The sequence below is a fragment of the Moschus berezovskii genome, chromosome 2 (genome assembly GCF_049115385.1).
Source record: "Moschus berezovskii isolate FMDL1 chromosome 2, NW_MosBer_1.0, whole genome shotgun sequence".
Taxonomy (NCBI): domain Eukaryota; kingdom Metazoa; phylum Chordata; class Mammalia; order Artiodactyla; family Moschidae; genus Moschus; species Moschus berezovskii.
Window position 1 is genome coordinate 104,712,514 of NC_142461.1, and position 16,908 is coordinate 104,729,421.

The following is a 16,908-nucleotide window of genomic DNA, read 5'->3' on the forward strand; positions in this document are numbered from 1 at the left end:
CTTGGCATAGAGTCTGACACAGTAAATGCTCAACCAATGTCACCTATTATTAAATCTATCTTAATTCTATTTTCATGCCAACAATATACTTAAATAAATCCCAAATAATAAGAATCTATTTTAGGTTTAAAGTTATATGTATATTTCAAAATTATATGACCTTCTAAACATTCAAAAATTTCTTTCTTGTGGTCTAAGTTTCTGTGTGATTATTCTCAAAACTAATTATTTTAAGTATTCTCCTTAATAAAGCTCTAGGAAAACTATACTTGTGGACTAGTATTCTCTTCCTCATTGTATGTTTTCTCTTCCTGATGATCACAATATGGGTTTCTATTAAGTTCACCAGATGTTCTCTTTAAGTAATAGAGTAATATGTTACAGAATAACTTGCTCATAATTTGGCCAGTACTGTATATAAAGGAAACTCAAAATACCTTTAGTTTCATAATATGGTCTTGTAGCATTTAGTATACTAGCACTTGCAAATACTACTATTATATATTCTCGTATCATTTTTCTCCAGGTAGTGCTTGACCACTGGTACTAGGTTTTATGGGCTTCCCAGGTGAGACTTGTGGTAAAGAACTCTAGTACCAGTGCAGGAGATATAAGAGATGCAGGTTCGATCCCTGGGTCAGGAAGACCCCATGGAGAAGGGCATGGCAACCCATTCAAGTATTCTTGCCTGGAGAATCCCATGGACAGAGGAGCCTCATGGGCTACGGTCCATTGGGTTGCAAAAAGCTGGACACAACTGAAGTGACTTAAAACACACACACACTAGGTTTTATACTTCTGTGTCTCTAGAGCCTATCCAACATATTTATTTATCAAGTGTATGTGTGGATTTGTGTATATGAGATACTGTTAGTCTGCATTCTTATCTTCAACAATGTAATGGGCCACTGATGTTTTGTTTTCCTTCCATGGAGCCATTCATTCCCTACTGCAATTTTCTGGTATGGTCCTCAGTCAAGGAGCTACACTTCTTCCACCACAAGGATGAGCACAAGACTCAAGCTGGCCAATCAGAGTTCACTTTCTCAGAAACTGATATGGACATTGGTGGAGAGAAAGCCTGTCGTATCTGATCACGAACTGTGAGCATTATGTAAGACAAGAGAGTCTAAAGGCATGCTTCCATAAGATGGAGAGTGAAGTTATTAACGAGGAAAGCAAGGCAGAGAAGAGAGAATTCATCATCTGTTCAAAAAATAAATGTAGCCATGGCCCAAAGCATCTACCCCTGCACTTTTTGGTTATGTGACCCTGTAAGCTGACCCTCCGCCTTTCATTTTTTGCTTAAAATGGTTTCAATCAGGCTTATATTACTTGCATTGTTACAGCATTGACCATATGAGACTGGGCAATAAAGTTCTAGAATCCACAGTGCCATCTTCTTAAACCTGCCATTACAAAATTTGTAACAGCTAAATCAGACAACAAAATAGTACGTTGTATCTAAAATTTAGCCTAACATCGGAACTATAATTAGCCTCAGTAATAAGAGAATCATACAAGGTTACAAAAGTTCAGTTTACTTTTGTGGAAAAGGGGGCAGATACAGTCAAGAATTTGATCTTTTACCGAGAACCACAGTGGAAGTGAGAAATCGATTTAAGGGACTAGATCTGATAGACAGAGTGTCTGAAGAACTATGGACGGATGTTCGTGATATTGTACAGGAGACAGGGATCAAGACCATCCCCAAGAAAAAGAAATGCACAAAAGCAAAATGGCTGTCTGAGGAGGCCTTACAAAGAGGTGTGAAAAGAAGAGAAGTGAAAAGCAATGGAGAAAAGGAAAGATATAAGCATCTGAATGCAGAGTTCCAAAGAAAAGCAAGAAGAGATAAGAAAGCTGATCAGTGCAAAACAATAGAGGAAAACAATAGAATGGAAAAAACTAGAGATCTCTTCAAGAAAATTAGAGATACCAAGGGAAAATTTCATGCAAAGATGGACTCGATAAAGGAAGGAAATGGTATGGACCTAACAGAAGCAGAAGATATTAAGAAGAGGTGGCAAGAAAACAAAGAAAAACTGTACAAAAAAGATCTTCATGACCCAGATAATCACGATGGTGTGATCACTGACCTAGTGCCAGACATCTTGGAATGTGAAGTCAAGCGGGCCTTAGGAAGCATCACTGCAAACAAAGCTAGTGGAGGTGATGGAATTCCAGTTGAGCTATTTCAGATCCTAAAAGATGATGCTGTGAAAGTGCTGCACTCAATGTCAGCAAATTTGGAAAACTCAGCAGTGGCCACAGGACTGGAAAAGGTCAGATTTCATTCCAGTCCCAAAGAAAAGGAATGCCAAAGAATGTTCAAACTACTGCACAATTGCACTCATCTTACACACTTGTAAAGTCATGCTCAAAATTCTCCAAACCAGGCTTCAGCAATACATGAACCGTGAACTTCTAGATGTTCAAGCTGGAGAAAAGGCAGAGGAACCAGAGATCAAATAGCCAACATTTGCTTGATCATTGAAAAAGAAGAGAGTTCCAGAAAAACATCTATTTCTGCTTCACTGACTATGCCAAAGCCTTTGACTGTGTAGATCACAATAAACTGTGGAAAATTATGAAAGAGATGGGAATACCAGACCACCTGACCTGCCTCTTGAGAAACCTGTATGCAGGTCAGGAAGCAACAGTTAGAACTGGACATGGAACAACAGACTGGTTCCAAATATGAAAAGGAATATGCCAAGGTTGTATTTTGTCACCCTGCTTATTTAACTTATACTCAGAGTACATCATGAGAAATGCTGGGCTGGAAGAAGCACAAGCTGGAATCCAGATTGCCGGGAGAAATATCAATAACCTCAAATATGCAGATGACACCACCATATGGCAGAAAGTGAAGAAGTACTAAAGAGCCTCTTGATGAAAGTGAAAGAGGAGAGTGAAAAAGTTGGCTTAAAGCTCAACATTCAGAAAACTATCATGGCATCCGGTCCCATCACTTCATGGCAAATAGATGGGGAAACAGTGGAAACAGTGGCTGACTTTATTTTTCTGGGCTCCAAAATCACTGCAGATGGTGATTGCAGACATGGAATTAAAAGATGCTTACTCCTTGGAAGGAAAGTTATCACCAACCTGCTGCTGCTGCTGCTAAGTCACTTTAGTCGTGTCTGACTCTGTGTGACCCCATAGACGGAAGCCCACCAGGCTCCCCCTTCTCTGGGATTCTCCCAGTAAGAACACTGGAGTGGGTTGCCATTTCCTTCTCCAATGTGTGAAAGTGAAAAGTGAAAGTGAAGTCGCTCAGTTGTGTCCTACCCTTAGCGACCCCATGGACTGCAACCTACCAGGCTCCTCCAGCCGTGGGATTTTCTAGGCAAGAGTATTGGAGTGGCTTGCCATTGCCTTCTCCAATCACCAACCTAGACAGTATATTAAAAAGCAGAGATATTACTTAGTTGACAAAGGTCCATCTAGTCAAAGCTAAGTTTTTCCAGTAGTTGTGTATGGACGTGAGAGTTGGACTATAAAGAAAGCTAGCACCAAAGAACTGATGCTTTTGAACTGTAGTGTTAGAGAATACTCTTGAGAGTCCCTTGGACTGCAAGGAGATCCAACCAGTCCATCCTAAAGTAGATCAGTCCTGAGTATTCATTGGAAGGACTGATGTTGAAGCTGAAACTCTTAACACTTCAGCCACTTGATGTGAAGAGCTGACTCATTTGAAAAGACCCTGATGCTGGGAAAGATTGATGGCAGGAGGAGAAGGGGAGGGCAGAGGATGAGACTGTTGGATGGCATCACCGACTCAATGGACATGAGTTTGGGCAAACTCTGGGAGTTGGTGATGGACAGGGCGGCCTGGTGTGCTGCGGTTCATGGGGTCGTAGAGTCAGACATGACTGAGTGACTGAACTGAACTGAGAACCACTTGGTGAAAGCAGACCTTTGCTCTTTACCCACCCAACTTTTCTTCCAATTCATTGTTTTCTCTTCATCATTCTACTGGAATTTGGTAGGAATTAGCCAACCAAGAGGCTCCCCATGTGACTCAGTGGTAAAGAATTTGCCTGAAATGCAGGGGGCTACCTGCCAAGCAGGAGACACAGGTTTGATTCTGGGTCGGGAATATCCCTGGAGAAGGAAATGGCAACTCATCCACTATTCTTACCTGGATAATCCATAGACAGAGGAAACTGGTGGGCTATAGTTTTGGGGGTTGCAAGTGTTGAACACGACTTAGCGACTAAACCACCACCACCAATACTGTACATGTTAATAGTAGCTCTCAATAAATGTTTGCTGAGTGAATAAAAAACACACAGATGTATGAATGAATGAATAGATGGACGGACAGCAGCATGGTCCCTCTCAATGAGCTCACTCTATCTGCGGAGGCAAGTAATTAATTGGCTAACTAGTAATCAGCCAATGTATGATGGAGATAAGAGCCAAATGGCGAGAGAGCATAACATGAGCAGAGATGAATTTTTCCTTTCACTTATGCCTTTTTTTAATACCTACCCTATTGTTTATGCTCAGGGGAGTGTTTAAAACTCACTACTGAATGGCTGATGAACAAAACTCTGGTATCTTTTGAAAAGAGGATTGCCATACAAATTTATTAAAAGAATAAAACAAATAAGAACTTTAGATAAAGAAAACACTGCTGGCTGCCTACAGCAAATAGGATGAGAATATCTTGATATTCTACATTCCAAAGTGTTGCAAACAGTCGGACAGGGCTGAGAGACTTGTCATGCAGGCAGGCATGTTGACAAAGAGGACTTTCACACAGTCATAACAAAGAGAAAAGCGAAGTCTTTGAGTTGCTATCAAGTCATTTCTAGATACGTGGGGACAAGTGATACTACATTTTGTGAATATGGGCATTCCAGTGATAACTATGATCAGGAAACTTCATGACACCTAGTGAGAAACAATTACAGGGTGTCTCTGCTTGAAGTGCTTTTTGTTTTTTTTCCCCCCGCTCAGAGGCTATGTTTACAGGAGGAATATCTCAATATTTGATCTCCACCTTGTTAGTATTCTTGCCTGGAAAATCCCAAGGACAGAGGAGCCTGATGGGCTATAGTCAACAGGGTCGCAAAGAATTGGAAACGACTGAGCATGCACACACATTTATTTGGTCTGACATGCTGCACAACTGGAAGGTTTGCTGCTGAGAGCAAAAGGGGGTACCAGTTTCCAGTCTCAACTGTTGTCCAGTTTCTCATCATTTCTGGCTAGATTCACAGCTACCTAAATGTTCTGTCTCCAGAATGTCCTTCCTATCACTGTATTTACATTGGTAAAAATAAAGTGATCCTTTATAAAACAAAATCCAATTCTAGCTTCCCAGCATCTTAGAAAGGTTTTTGCTTGCTTCTCCAACTGGGATATTTTGGAAACTGTGGGGATGGGCACACCATGATGATTTGGATGAGAAGTATGAGAAGCTGTTGGAAAACTATGGGGCCTTGTGAGCCTGAATCCTTCAGTGGTAAGTAGTTTAAAACATCTTTTTAAAATGTTAAAACAAATATTATAATGGTACAGATTTAAATATAAGAGTTGTGGGAATTTTAAAGAGAAACATGAGACCTTAAAAGAATGCCAACCTTTTGATAGCAGCTATTGCATTTTACATACTGCTGAAGCCTGGCTTGGAGAATTTTGAGCATGACTTTACTAGCGTGTGAGATGAGTGCAATTGTGCGGTAGTTTGAGCATTCTTTGGTATTGCCTTTCTTTGGGATTGGAATGAAGACTGACCTCTTCCAGTCCTGTGGCCACTGCTGAGTTTTCCAAATTTGCTGGCATATTGAGTGCAGCACTTTCACAGCATCATCTTTCAAGACTTGAAATAGCTCAACTGGAATTCCATCACCACCACTAGCTTTGTTAGTAGATGCTTTCTAAGGCCCACTTGACTTCACATTCCAAGATGTCTGGCTCTAGGTCAGTGATCACGTTATCGTGACTATCTTGGTTGTGAAGATCTTTTTTGTACAGTTCTTCTGTGTATTCCTGCCACCTCTTCTTAGTATCTTCTGCTTCTGTTAGGTCCATACCATTTCTGTCCTTTATCGAGACAATCTTTGCATGAAATTTTCCCTTGGAATCTCTAATTTTCTTGAAGAGGTCTCTTGTTTTTCCTATTCTGTTGTTTTCCTCTATTTCTTTGCATTGATCACTGAGGAAGGCTTTCTTATCTCTCCTTGCTATTCTTTGGAACTCTGCATTCAGATGCTTATATCTTTCCTTTTCTCCTCTCTTCTTTTCACAGCTATTTGTAAGGCCTCCTCAGACAGCCATTTCGCTCTTTTGCATTTCTTTTCCATGGGGATGGTCTTGGTCCCTGTCTCCTGTACAATGTCACGAACCTCCGTCCAGAGTTCATCAGGCACTCTATCAATCAGATCTAGTCCCTTAAATCTATTTCTCACTTCCACTGTATAATCATAAGGGATTTGATTGAGGTCATATCTGAATGGTCTAGTGTTTTTCCCTACTTTCTTCAGTTTAAGTCTGAATTTCGCAATAAGGAGTTCATGATCTGAGCCACAGTCAGCTCCTGGTCTTGTTTTCACTAACTGTATACAGCTTCTCCATCTTTGGTTGCAAAGAATATAATCAATCTGATTTCGGTGTTGACCATCTGGTGATGTCCATGTGTAGAGTCTTCTCTTGTGTTGTTGGAAGAGGGTGTTTGCTATGACCAGTGCATCTATTTCTGCTTCATTGACTATGCCAAAGCCTTTGACTGTGTGGATCACAATAAACTGTGGAACATTCTGAAAGAGATGGGAATCCCAGACCACCTGACCTGCCTCTTGAGAAACCTGTATGCAGGTCAGGAAGCAACAGTTAGAACTGTACATGGAACAGACTGGTTCCAAATAGGAAAAGGTGTACGTCAAGGTTGTATATTGTCACCTTGCTTATTTAATCTATATGCAGAGTACATCATGAGGAATGCTGGGCTGGAAGAAGCACAAGCTGGAATCAAGATTGCTGGGAGAAATATCAATAACCTCAGATATGCAGATGACACTACCCTTATGGCAGAAAGTGAAGAGGAACTCAAAAGCCTCTTGATGAAAGTGAAAGAGGAGAGTGAAAAGGTTGGCTTGAAGCTCAACATTCAGAAAACAAAGATCATGGCATCTGGTCCCATCACTTCATGGGAAATAGATGGAAAAACAGTGGAGACAGTGTCAGACTTTATTTTTTTGGGCTCCAAAATCACTGCAGATGCTGATTGCAGCCATGAAATTAAAAGACGCTTACTCCTTGGAAGGAAAGTTATGACCAACCTTGATAGTATATTGAAAAGCAGAGACATTACTTTGCCAACAAAGGTCCGTCTAGTCAAGGCAATGGTTTTTCCCGTGGTCATGTATGGATGTGAGAGTTGGACTGTGAAGAAAGCTGATTGCTGAAGAATCGATGCTTTTGAACTGTGGTGTTGGAGAAGACTCTTGAGAGTCCCTTATACTGCAAGGAGATCCAACCAGTCCATTCTAAAGGAGATCAATCCTGGATGTTCATTGGAGGGACTGATGCTAAGGCTGAAACTGCAATACTTTGGCCACCTCATGCGACGAGTTGACTCACTGGAAAAGACTCTGATGCTGGGAAAGGTTGGGGGCGGGAGGAGAAGGGGACGACCGAGAATGAGATGGCTGGATGCCATCACCGACTCTGTGGACATGAGTTTGAGTGAACTCCGGGAGTTGGTGATGGACAGGGAGGCCTGGTGTGCTGTGATTCATGGGGTCGCGGAGTGTCGGACACGACTGAGCGACTGAACTGAACTGATTGCATTTTACTCAATCCCAGATCCAATTTTTTGTGACAAAGTTAATGAAGAACCAGCTAGAGGGGAAAGTTCTAGCAGCTCCTGACCTGTAATAAGCCCCTGCTCAGCCATGTATCTTCCTGGCCCAACCTATTCTCTCTTGGAAGATGCTCAGACTTTTCTACCTCTGCAACTTTGTTCTTGTTTTTTCTCCATCTGGGAATCTCATCTCTTGCCTCATTTGCTTGGCCAGCTTCTCTTGCCTTCCTGCCTTCCTTCAACATTTCATAAACTCTACTCTGCCAGGTGTTTGACTAGGTCCTGGCAAGGTGTGGATTATCCTACAATGATGGTGATGAGGGCAAGGGAAGTCATATAAGAACACTGATAAACAGAATAATGGCTGATGTTGCTTGTCATCTACATAGCACCTTGATGAACACTTTTCGCATATCATTCTACATAATTCTTATATCAACACTGAGAAATAATTTGTGTCATAACTAAAACTTTCCTCAATGTCACACAACAAATGGCTCTTGTCACACAATAAATGACTCAGTCAGAATTAAAGCACAAGTGCATGGGACTCTGTTATGCTTTTAAACATCATTTACCACCCAGTTGATAAGTAATCTTCTAGACTCATCTTAAGTATCTCATCTCATCTGTTTTTCTTCTTTGAAAGTTCCTCCATTAAAGTATAATTATTTTCCCCCAGCTGTGCTCCTGTGTTCTTTATCACCTTGATTTCACTGGGGCCATTTGTATATGTTTCCTCTCTCACTAGGCTCAGAAAGCGCCCAGTACGGGTGGCACCTCTGAGTCATGGGTATGTCATCTCCTCCTGGCACAGTGGACCTGCTGAACATGAAAGGACAGGGCGGGCCCTGTAGTGAACCAAGCTCATGAACACTTTGCAAAGATCAGACTTGTCTGCCCACAGGCCTTAAGGTGTGTTTTGTTTGGTCTGCAGAAGCATTGTGAACTAGCTTGCTAACTTTTAGTAATAAACAGTTTATTTTCAAAACTGGATTTCCAGATTCTTTTTACAATTGGAAGATTTGAAAACATGGGTTAATCCTTCCTTCATGACCACAGTGGGCTGGAGCTGAGTGGCAGCCATCCGCTCTGATGGCACTGTAGCCCCCACCACACCTGCTCTGCTATCATGACTACTTCACTCATCTCTGCTATTGGCAAGACCCCGACGGTAAGAACTGCAACCAGACTTCCGTGCAATCTCTAAAATCTCTTACTTCCTATATATCCATATAATGACTATGGTCTACAAATAGGATACTTTTTAAGGTAAAAACAACTGCAAGTAAAATTCAAAGCTACTAAAATGGTGCCAATACAACATGAGTATAGTAGGCTATTCACATACTGGCCTTGCCTGGTAGCTCAGATGGTAAAGAATCCACCTGCAATGTAGGAGAACTGGGTTCGATCCCTGAGTCGGGAAGATACCCTGGAGAAGGAAATGGCTACCCACTCTGGTATTCTTGCCTAGATAATCCTGTGGACAGAAGAGCCTGGCAGGCTACAGTCCACGGTGTCACTAAGAGTCAGACATGATTGAGCAACTAAGCACACACACATACATTCATTTACCACTGTTAAGCCCAATTTACTAAGAATAAGTTAAGAAAAACAAAACACCAAGTGTAGAAAGCCTCATTACTACATAAATATCAAAATATGTATCTGAGTATGGCATGTACAATCTCTCATCTCAAATAAACAGAGACTCTCAGGCCTATTTACAACCAACTCATGGCCTTTAGATGGCTGTTTCAGCTCACACATAAGATGGTATGTACAAACTACTATACTGTTTTAGTAATTACAATTACAAAACCTTCGTTAATATAGGATCGTCAATGATTGAGATAGATATTAGGGTCAAGTTTCTCTTTATATTGTGACAGTTTATAAAATGACTTGCTAAGCAAATATACTAGGTTAAATTGTTTATTTTAAAAAAATTGTTTACTTGACAAATTTTAGAGTCATGAATTCCCAATAATGTAAGTGCATTGTAAGCAAAAGCTGGGTACTGCTTAGGTTGGTATTTTGATATAAGAAGTACAAATCATTTTTCTCTATTCTTTACCTCAGGAATCTTGCTAGACAGTACTTTTTTTTACCCTAGTTAGATGTGCAATATTTATTTAAAAACAAAATACTGTTCCTGAGAAACATATTGTTTTACTCTGACTTTTCTTCAACCCAGACAGTTCTTCCCCCAAGTCCAATGACTTATACCTCACTCTACTTAGCAGTGTTAAGTGCAAAAGAGAGGGCCACAGTTAAGAGTAAATCCCAATTAGTCACCTAAACCTTCAATAGACATATCCATTATATTAAAATACCATGCTTTACTAATGCAAGGATTCGTAGCAAAACAATAAATGCCTAACTGTGATGAATAGTTGCTTAATCACCTCTGCAACAAAGGGAACAAATAAACCAAGCCAGCCCATTTTTGCTTAGTCTTGTAATAGACAAAATTAGAGTCTACAGTTTTATTTGTTACATTAGAGGGTCACCCAACATCTGAAGATAAATTGGAGTGCAAATAAATGGCTTACCTCAGAAAATAACCTTAAAAACAGTGAAAATTGAGAGCAAAATAACGTCCTACCTGGGTAACTTTCTCTGTCACATTGTGTGTTCGATCTTTAACTTTGGGCGCAATAATGGTTTTATCTGAAGAAGGAGGGGATGCATTCTTTTTTTCAGCTTTGACATCTGAAAAATTCAGAGTGAGCTGTGGAATCTTGTTAATGGTGCTGTATTTGTTGAGGTTTGAATCCGACGTGGATCCCAGGAGGCTTGACTTGATATGATTAAAAGGCCCTAAAAAATTGGAAAGTATTTGTAAAAGCAATATCAGGAATAATTAAGAAAGAGATGGTCTCGAATGACCTATTAGTAATTCATGACCATTGTGACCCTTATTCAGATGGGACTAAATGCAGCTGGTTGATACCTGCTCACCATCCACCATATGGAGCGGCATGTGAATATCCAAGGATAAGATCATGCCCTAGGTGTGCACTCAGGGAGCAGATGGCAGCTTTAGCTCTTAAAGGGCTTCTTTCATTAGAGGCTGGAATAGAAGAAAGAACTCTACTCCCTATTACTGTCTAAACTCTATATTCAAAGTTTCTTAAGAACTTTTTTTTATAACTTAACAATTATTCAAGGAAGGACTTTTATAATTTATGAATTAATCAAGGAAGGTTAAAATCATGTTGGCCATGACATTTCTGAATAGTGTCTAACCTGCTTTTATTTGTATTACTCCCCACTTTGCCATAACAAGTGACAAGCCACTTGCATTCTTCATATGCTTCTATTACCTGTATAAGATACTTCACAGAGATTCTAGAAGTGTCAAGTCCAGACAGAGGAATTTCAGGTTACACTGAGAAGGACAAATGTCATCTGTGTGCACGTAAGGGGTTTCAAGAGAAGGAAATGGCAACCCACTCCAGTATTCTTGCCTGGAAAATTCCATCGACCGAGGAACCTGGTGGGCCCCAGTCCATGGGGTCACAAAGAGTTGGACATGACTTAGCAACTGAGCATAAGCATGATGTGTTGCATGGACTGAATTCAATAATTTGGATCCTATGTGGGATTTTTAAATCTTTCCTTTCTTTTCATTTTTTCCCTTTTATTTAGAATTCATGTTGGCCACTGTTTGAGGGAAAAAGACACAGCAGAAGAGTGCTTTGGCAAACATAACGTACAACTAAACTGACCGTCAGTGGGTGGGTTTGGGGTTGGTAGTAGTTACTTTTTTAAAAACACCATGCTGTGTATTAGATACCCAGAACTTATTCTTGGACGTTTGAGCTCTTTGACCAACTCTGGTCACTTCTCACATTCCTTTCTTACAATTTGGCACAGTGTCAGGATTCTGGACCCCTTCACTGAGGATAAGTACACTGACCAGCTACATCTTCTTCTGAGATGAACCTATTGTCTGCTAGCTTCCCTAGTGGCTCAGACAATAAAGAATCTGCCTTCAATACAGGAGACCTGGGTTTGATTTCTGGGTTGGGAAGATCTGGAGAAGGGAATGGCAACCCACTCCAATATTCTTGCCTGGAAAATTCCATGGGCAGAGGAACCTGGTGGGCTGCAGTTCATGGGATCACAGAGTCGGACATGACTGAGCGACAAACACACTACTACTATTGTCTGTTGTTTATGGAGAGCCCCCCCCCAAAAAAAAAACTCCAAAAAGTTTCTTATAAAATTGATGATATTACTTATAAAATTATGTAGCTCTTGAAGATTATCATTAGGAAGAATGCTATACAGACATTAACCTTCTGCCTCGAGAGTGCTTGAAACATACAAACTGCATAAATGAACTTGTTAACACATTTTGCCTTATGCTGTTGTTTCCCCTGTTCAGTATGAAACTAGTACATTTTGGAGATCAAAATGTGCTTTATGCACCAAATTTAATTTTTTAATTGAAAATTAAATTTATGGATTGTGTATTTTGGACCACAACAATTAATCAACTTAGGTAAAAAATAATCCGGGAAAAAACAATACCCATTATTTAGTTCATATTCATCTTAGAGAAAAAAAAATCACACTGCATTCATTTATAAAAGTTTATATTTGGTTATTATAAAATATTGAAATGATTTTAAGAGATTTTTTTTTTATTTATGTAGGAAAGAAAGTATTCTTTGAGGTGCATGTCTATTCATTCCATGAGTTTTACCCATGACGATGACCAAGTCTATCCAAATTAAAAATGTCATTGTGCTCTCTGGGCATATATTTCCAAGTATTTCTCATTTGAATATAGATTCTCATTCTCTTTTCTATTTCTATGACAAGAAAAGATATAAGAGCCCAAAGTTAGATTGATCTTTCCTTCAGATAGGTCTCTGGGAAACCCCATTGTAAAACCCTCCTATACACACCACTAATTTGTTATTGTAATATATGCTAGATAGTGTTTCCTTTTTTTGCATCATTCTATGGCTACATTCCAGACCTATAGCTTAATATATAAATTTTGAAAAATATTCTAAGACTTCAGATTTCTTAGATATTGCCTTTTTCCCAACTCTGATATCATATTTTCACTGTTTAGGTAACTTAATTGCACACGTGAGATTGTAGAACATTGAGCTCAAGCGTATAGTTAAACTGTATTTCAAAACCTTAGCCCCACCTTTCAATCATCTTTCTCTATTATCCTTCTATATGTTGGAATTTTGTAGCAGAAAATTGGCCTAGAAATATGAATCATATGTAATGTTGTTAACACAGAAAGGTACTGTTACATGTACTTTGCTTGTGTTTGAGGCCACTTCAAATGATCTCCAGTGAATGTGCTGCACAGATAAGCAAATATTATCAACGGTGACAGTACTTCACCATCGAGGCATCTGTGGGGGTGTTTTTGTTACAGAGATGGGAGGTGTTTATTCTCTCACCTTGAAAAATTGACCCCGATGACTCAATGGGCATTCAATGAGTAGGTGAAAAGCCTATTTATAATGATCTGAGCCTTGAACCTGTTTTACATATTTTAATATATTAATACAATGAACCTTTCAGAGCTACAACTGCCATGTAGAATGAATATTTTTACAGTTTTTTTTTTCTTTTATCCAAAACTTTACCAAAAGTTGTTCACCATTTTGGAAAACCTAATCACTGGGAGCTACACTACTTATGTTATTTAAGTCACCAATACAAAATTTCAGACTTCAGGTTACAGGCTGTGTTTGTAGCTGTGACATGCAGACATGTAAATAAAGATATCTGAGTATTTTTTAAAACACTGTTGGAATCCAATATTATTAAGTTTACAGATAATTATAGGAATCACACTTAAAATTATTGATTAAATTTCTTCTAAAATATTTTATATTATTGATTTCCTATATATGTAAAATAATGTATGATATAACAAAAATAATTATATATTAGTTTTTAGGTAAAAAATAAACCCTTGGAATGATTTGATAACTCCCTAGAGATTTATCACAATACCTCCATGAGGTCTTTTCTTTATGGTAGTATTGTTGATTCACAATAATAGATTAGCTTCAGGTATACGACATAGTGATTCAATATTTTTATAAATTATATTTCATACTGCAAATAATCACTTTATTCCCCTTTGCTGTACAATATATTCTTGCTTATTTATTTCATACAGAGTAGTTTGCATCTCTTAGTTTCATACCCCTATGTCAGCCCCCTTCCTTCCTTCTCCCTACTGGTAGCCACTAGTTTGTTTTTAATGTCTGTGTTCTACAAATGTTTTGATTGCCATTTCTTCTTCTAATCCATCTTCTGGTTCTTACTGCTTATGAAAGTGAATAGTCTGCAAGGTCTTTCTTAAGTATTGGAGGATATATACATGTCCTTATGAGTAGTAGGATGTCTTTCTCCTGTGCAATGCATTATTACTGTGCATTATCCCACAGGGAATCATTTTGACACTACACTGAAAAGCAAGGGCCAATTAATTTGTGAGGATATTGCACTTCCTCAATTTCTCCCCAGTTGATTTTGGCTTTATTTATAATTTAATTTTTATTATTCACTATTTAAAAATTTATATATAAATAAGTCCAATCTGTCACTATTTATTCCAATAGTGGTTTTAACTGTTATCCCTTCACACTCCTGCTCTATCATTTTAGCCAATACTTATACGGAATGTTTTATCATGCCTTTGATGTTATTAAAACCAAATATTTTTTCGTATTTCATATTATCTCTTCTAGGGTAGCTATATTTGAACATTAATAAGCTGCTTTCCTTTTATTCCTCCGGTATAATTAAGAAATTATGTTGGCCTTTTAGAAATAGGTTATTCATCTCTGAATATCATTTTAGGATAGTCAAGTGAGCATAACAGGAAGTTGAAACAAGAGGACATTAGTCTGATAGGGCTAAGAAACCACTGGCCAATACACATCACACTAAGGTTTGGCCTCAGACTATTACAAGTTCATTGCAATCTGTATTTCATCTTCTCTTACTTTCTAACAGAAAACATTTCTAAACTGTTAATCTATTCTTTTTTTAATGCTAGGTTTCCTTTTAAATTTATACATTTAAAGACTTCAGCAGAACTTAGAATACATTACTTAAAAAATAATTCATGCATGTTTAGATTCAAAATCTATTTCATCTTGTATAACAAAGATCATTATGCTCTTCTCCACTGCTTTTGAAACAGGTGTTTATATGCAGCAGTCTGTTAGTGTCTGCAATGATTATCAGTGTTAGTTTAGGTTTCTCTGAAATATGTCTAAATTCAAATGAAAATAACTTCTTACACTTTAATTAAGGAAGGTATTAGTAATATCCTTGTTTTTACTAATTGTAAGCCTAAGCACACACAATAGGAGGCCAAAAGGGAATAAGAATCAAGCACCAGAAATTAGAATGCAGGGCTTCCTACCTCCTAGGTCTATATTAAGAGAGGCCTTGGTTGAGGATTTAAAGGTGAAAGGAAGCCTCCCTTAGAGTGATCATAAACAGATGCCATCTAAAATGCTAACTAAAGAAAGGAGAATAACCTGTAAAACAAAGTAAATGGATTTAAAGAAAATAGATGGGCAGAAATAAAGGGAAACAGTAGATGCAATGGGGATTCCAGGGTGGCTCATGGTAAAGAATCTGCCTGCCAATGTAGGAGACCCAGGAGATACTGGTTGGATCCCTGGGTCAGGAAGATTCCCTGGAGAAGGAAATGGCAACCCATTCCAGTATTCTTGCCTGGGAAATCTCATGGATAGAGGAGCCTGGAGGGGTATAGTCCATGGGGTTGCAAAGAGTCAGACACCACTGAGTGACTGAATATGCACACACTAGATTCAATAGAAAATAACAAAGCTCTAAAGTATTTAGAAGGACATGACAATTTTTAGAGAAACATTTTCAAAATGGATGAACAGACTAAATTTTCTAATAATCTACTAGGATATGGAAAACAGGAGACAATGAAGACTAAACTCACCTAGAGCCAGACATCCTGGAATGTGAAGTCAAGTGGGCCTTAGGAATTCCAGCTCAGCTACTTCAAATCCTAAAAGATGATGCTGTTAAAATGCTTCACTCAATATGCCAGCAAATTTGGAAAAATTGGCAGTGGCCACAGGACTGGAAAATGTCAGTTTTCATTCCAATCCCAAAGAAGGGCAATGCTAAAGAATGTTCCAACACAATTGCCCTCATTCACAAGCTAGCAAGGTAATGTTCAAAATCCATGAACCAAGAACTCCAAATGTACAAGCTGGACTTAGAAAAGGCAGAGGAACCTGAGATAAAATTGCCGACATCCATTGGATCATTCAGTTTGGTTCAGTTCAGTCGCTCAGTCGTGTCTGACTCTCTGCGACCCCATGAATCACAGCACTCCAGGCTTCCCTGTCCATCACCAACTCCCAGAGTTCACTCAAACTCATATCCATTGAGTCGGTGATGCCATCCAGCCATCTCATTTTCTGTCGTCCCCTTCTCCTCCTGCCCCCAATCCTTCCCAGCGTCAGTCTTTCCAGTGAGTCAACTCTTTGCATGAGGTGGCCAAAGTATTGGAGTTTCAGCTTTAGCATCAGTCCTTCCAATGAATACCCAGGATCGATCTCCTTTAGAATGGACTGGTTGGATCTCCTTGCAGGCTCAAGAGTCTTCTCCAGCACCACAGTTCAAAAGCATCAATTCTTTGGTGATCAGCTTTCTTCACAGTCCAACTCTCACATCCATACATGACCACGGGAAAAACCATAGCCTTGACTAGATAGACCTTTGTTGGCAAAGTAATGTCTCTGCTTTTTAATATATTATCTAGGTTAGTCATAACTTTCCTTCCAAGGAGTAAGCGTCTTTTAATTTCATGGCCTCAATCAGCATCCGCAGTGATTTTGGAGCCCCAAAAAATAAAGTCTGACACTGTTTCCCCATCTATTTCCCATGAAGTGATGGGACCAGATGCCATGATCTTAGTTTTCTGAATGTTGAGCTTCAAGCCAACCTTTTCCCTCTCCTCTTTCACTTTCATCAAGAGGCTTTTGAGTTCCTCTTCACTTTCTGCCATAAAGGTGGTGTCATCTGCATAT

At 39.1% G+C, this 16,908-nt stretch overlaps 1 protein-coding gene across 4 annotated transcripts in view; it reads right to left on the minus strand.

Annotated features, from left to right (window-relative positions):
* KCNH7 (potassium voltage-gated channel subfamily H member 7) overlaps nt 1-16,908 on the minus strand; it is a 551,616-nt gene that overhangs the window by 119,255 nt on the left and 415,453 nt on the right. For all 4 annotated transcript variants that reach the window (XM_088829781.1, XM_088829779.1, XM_088829780.1 and 1 more), the window contains one exon: nt 10,431-10,645. In XM_088829781.1, coding sequence (XP_088685907.1) covers nt 10,431-10,645 — 215 coding nt within the window. The remainder of the gene's footprint in view (nt 1-10,430; nt 10,646-16,908) is intronic.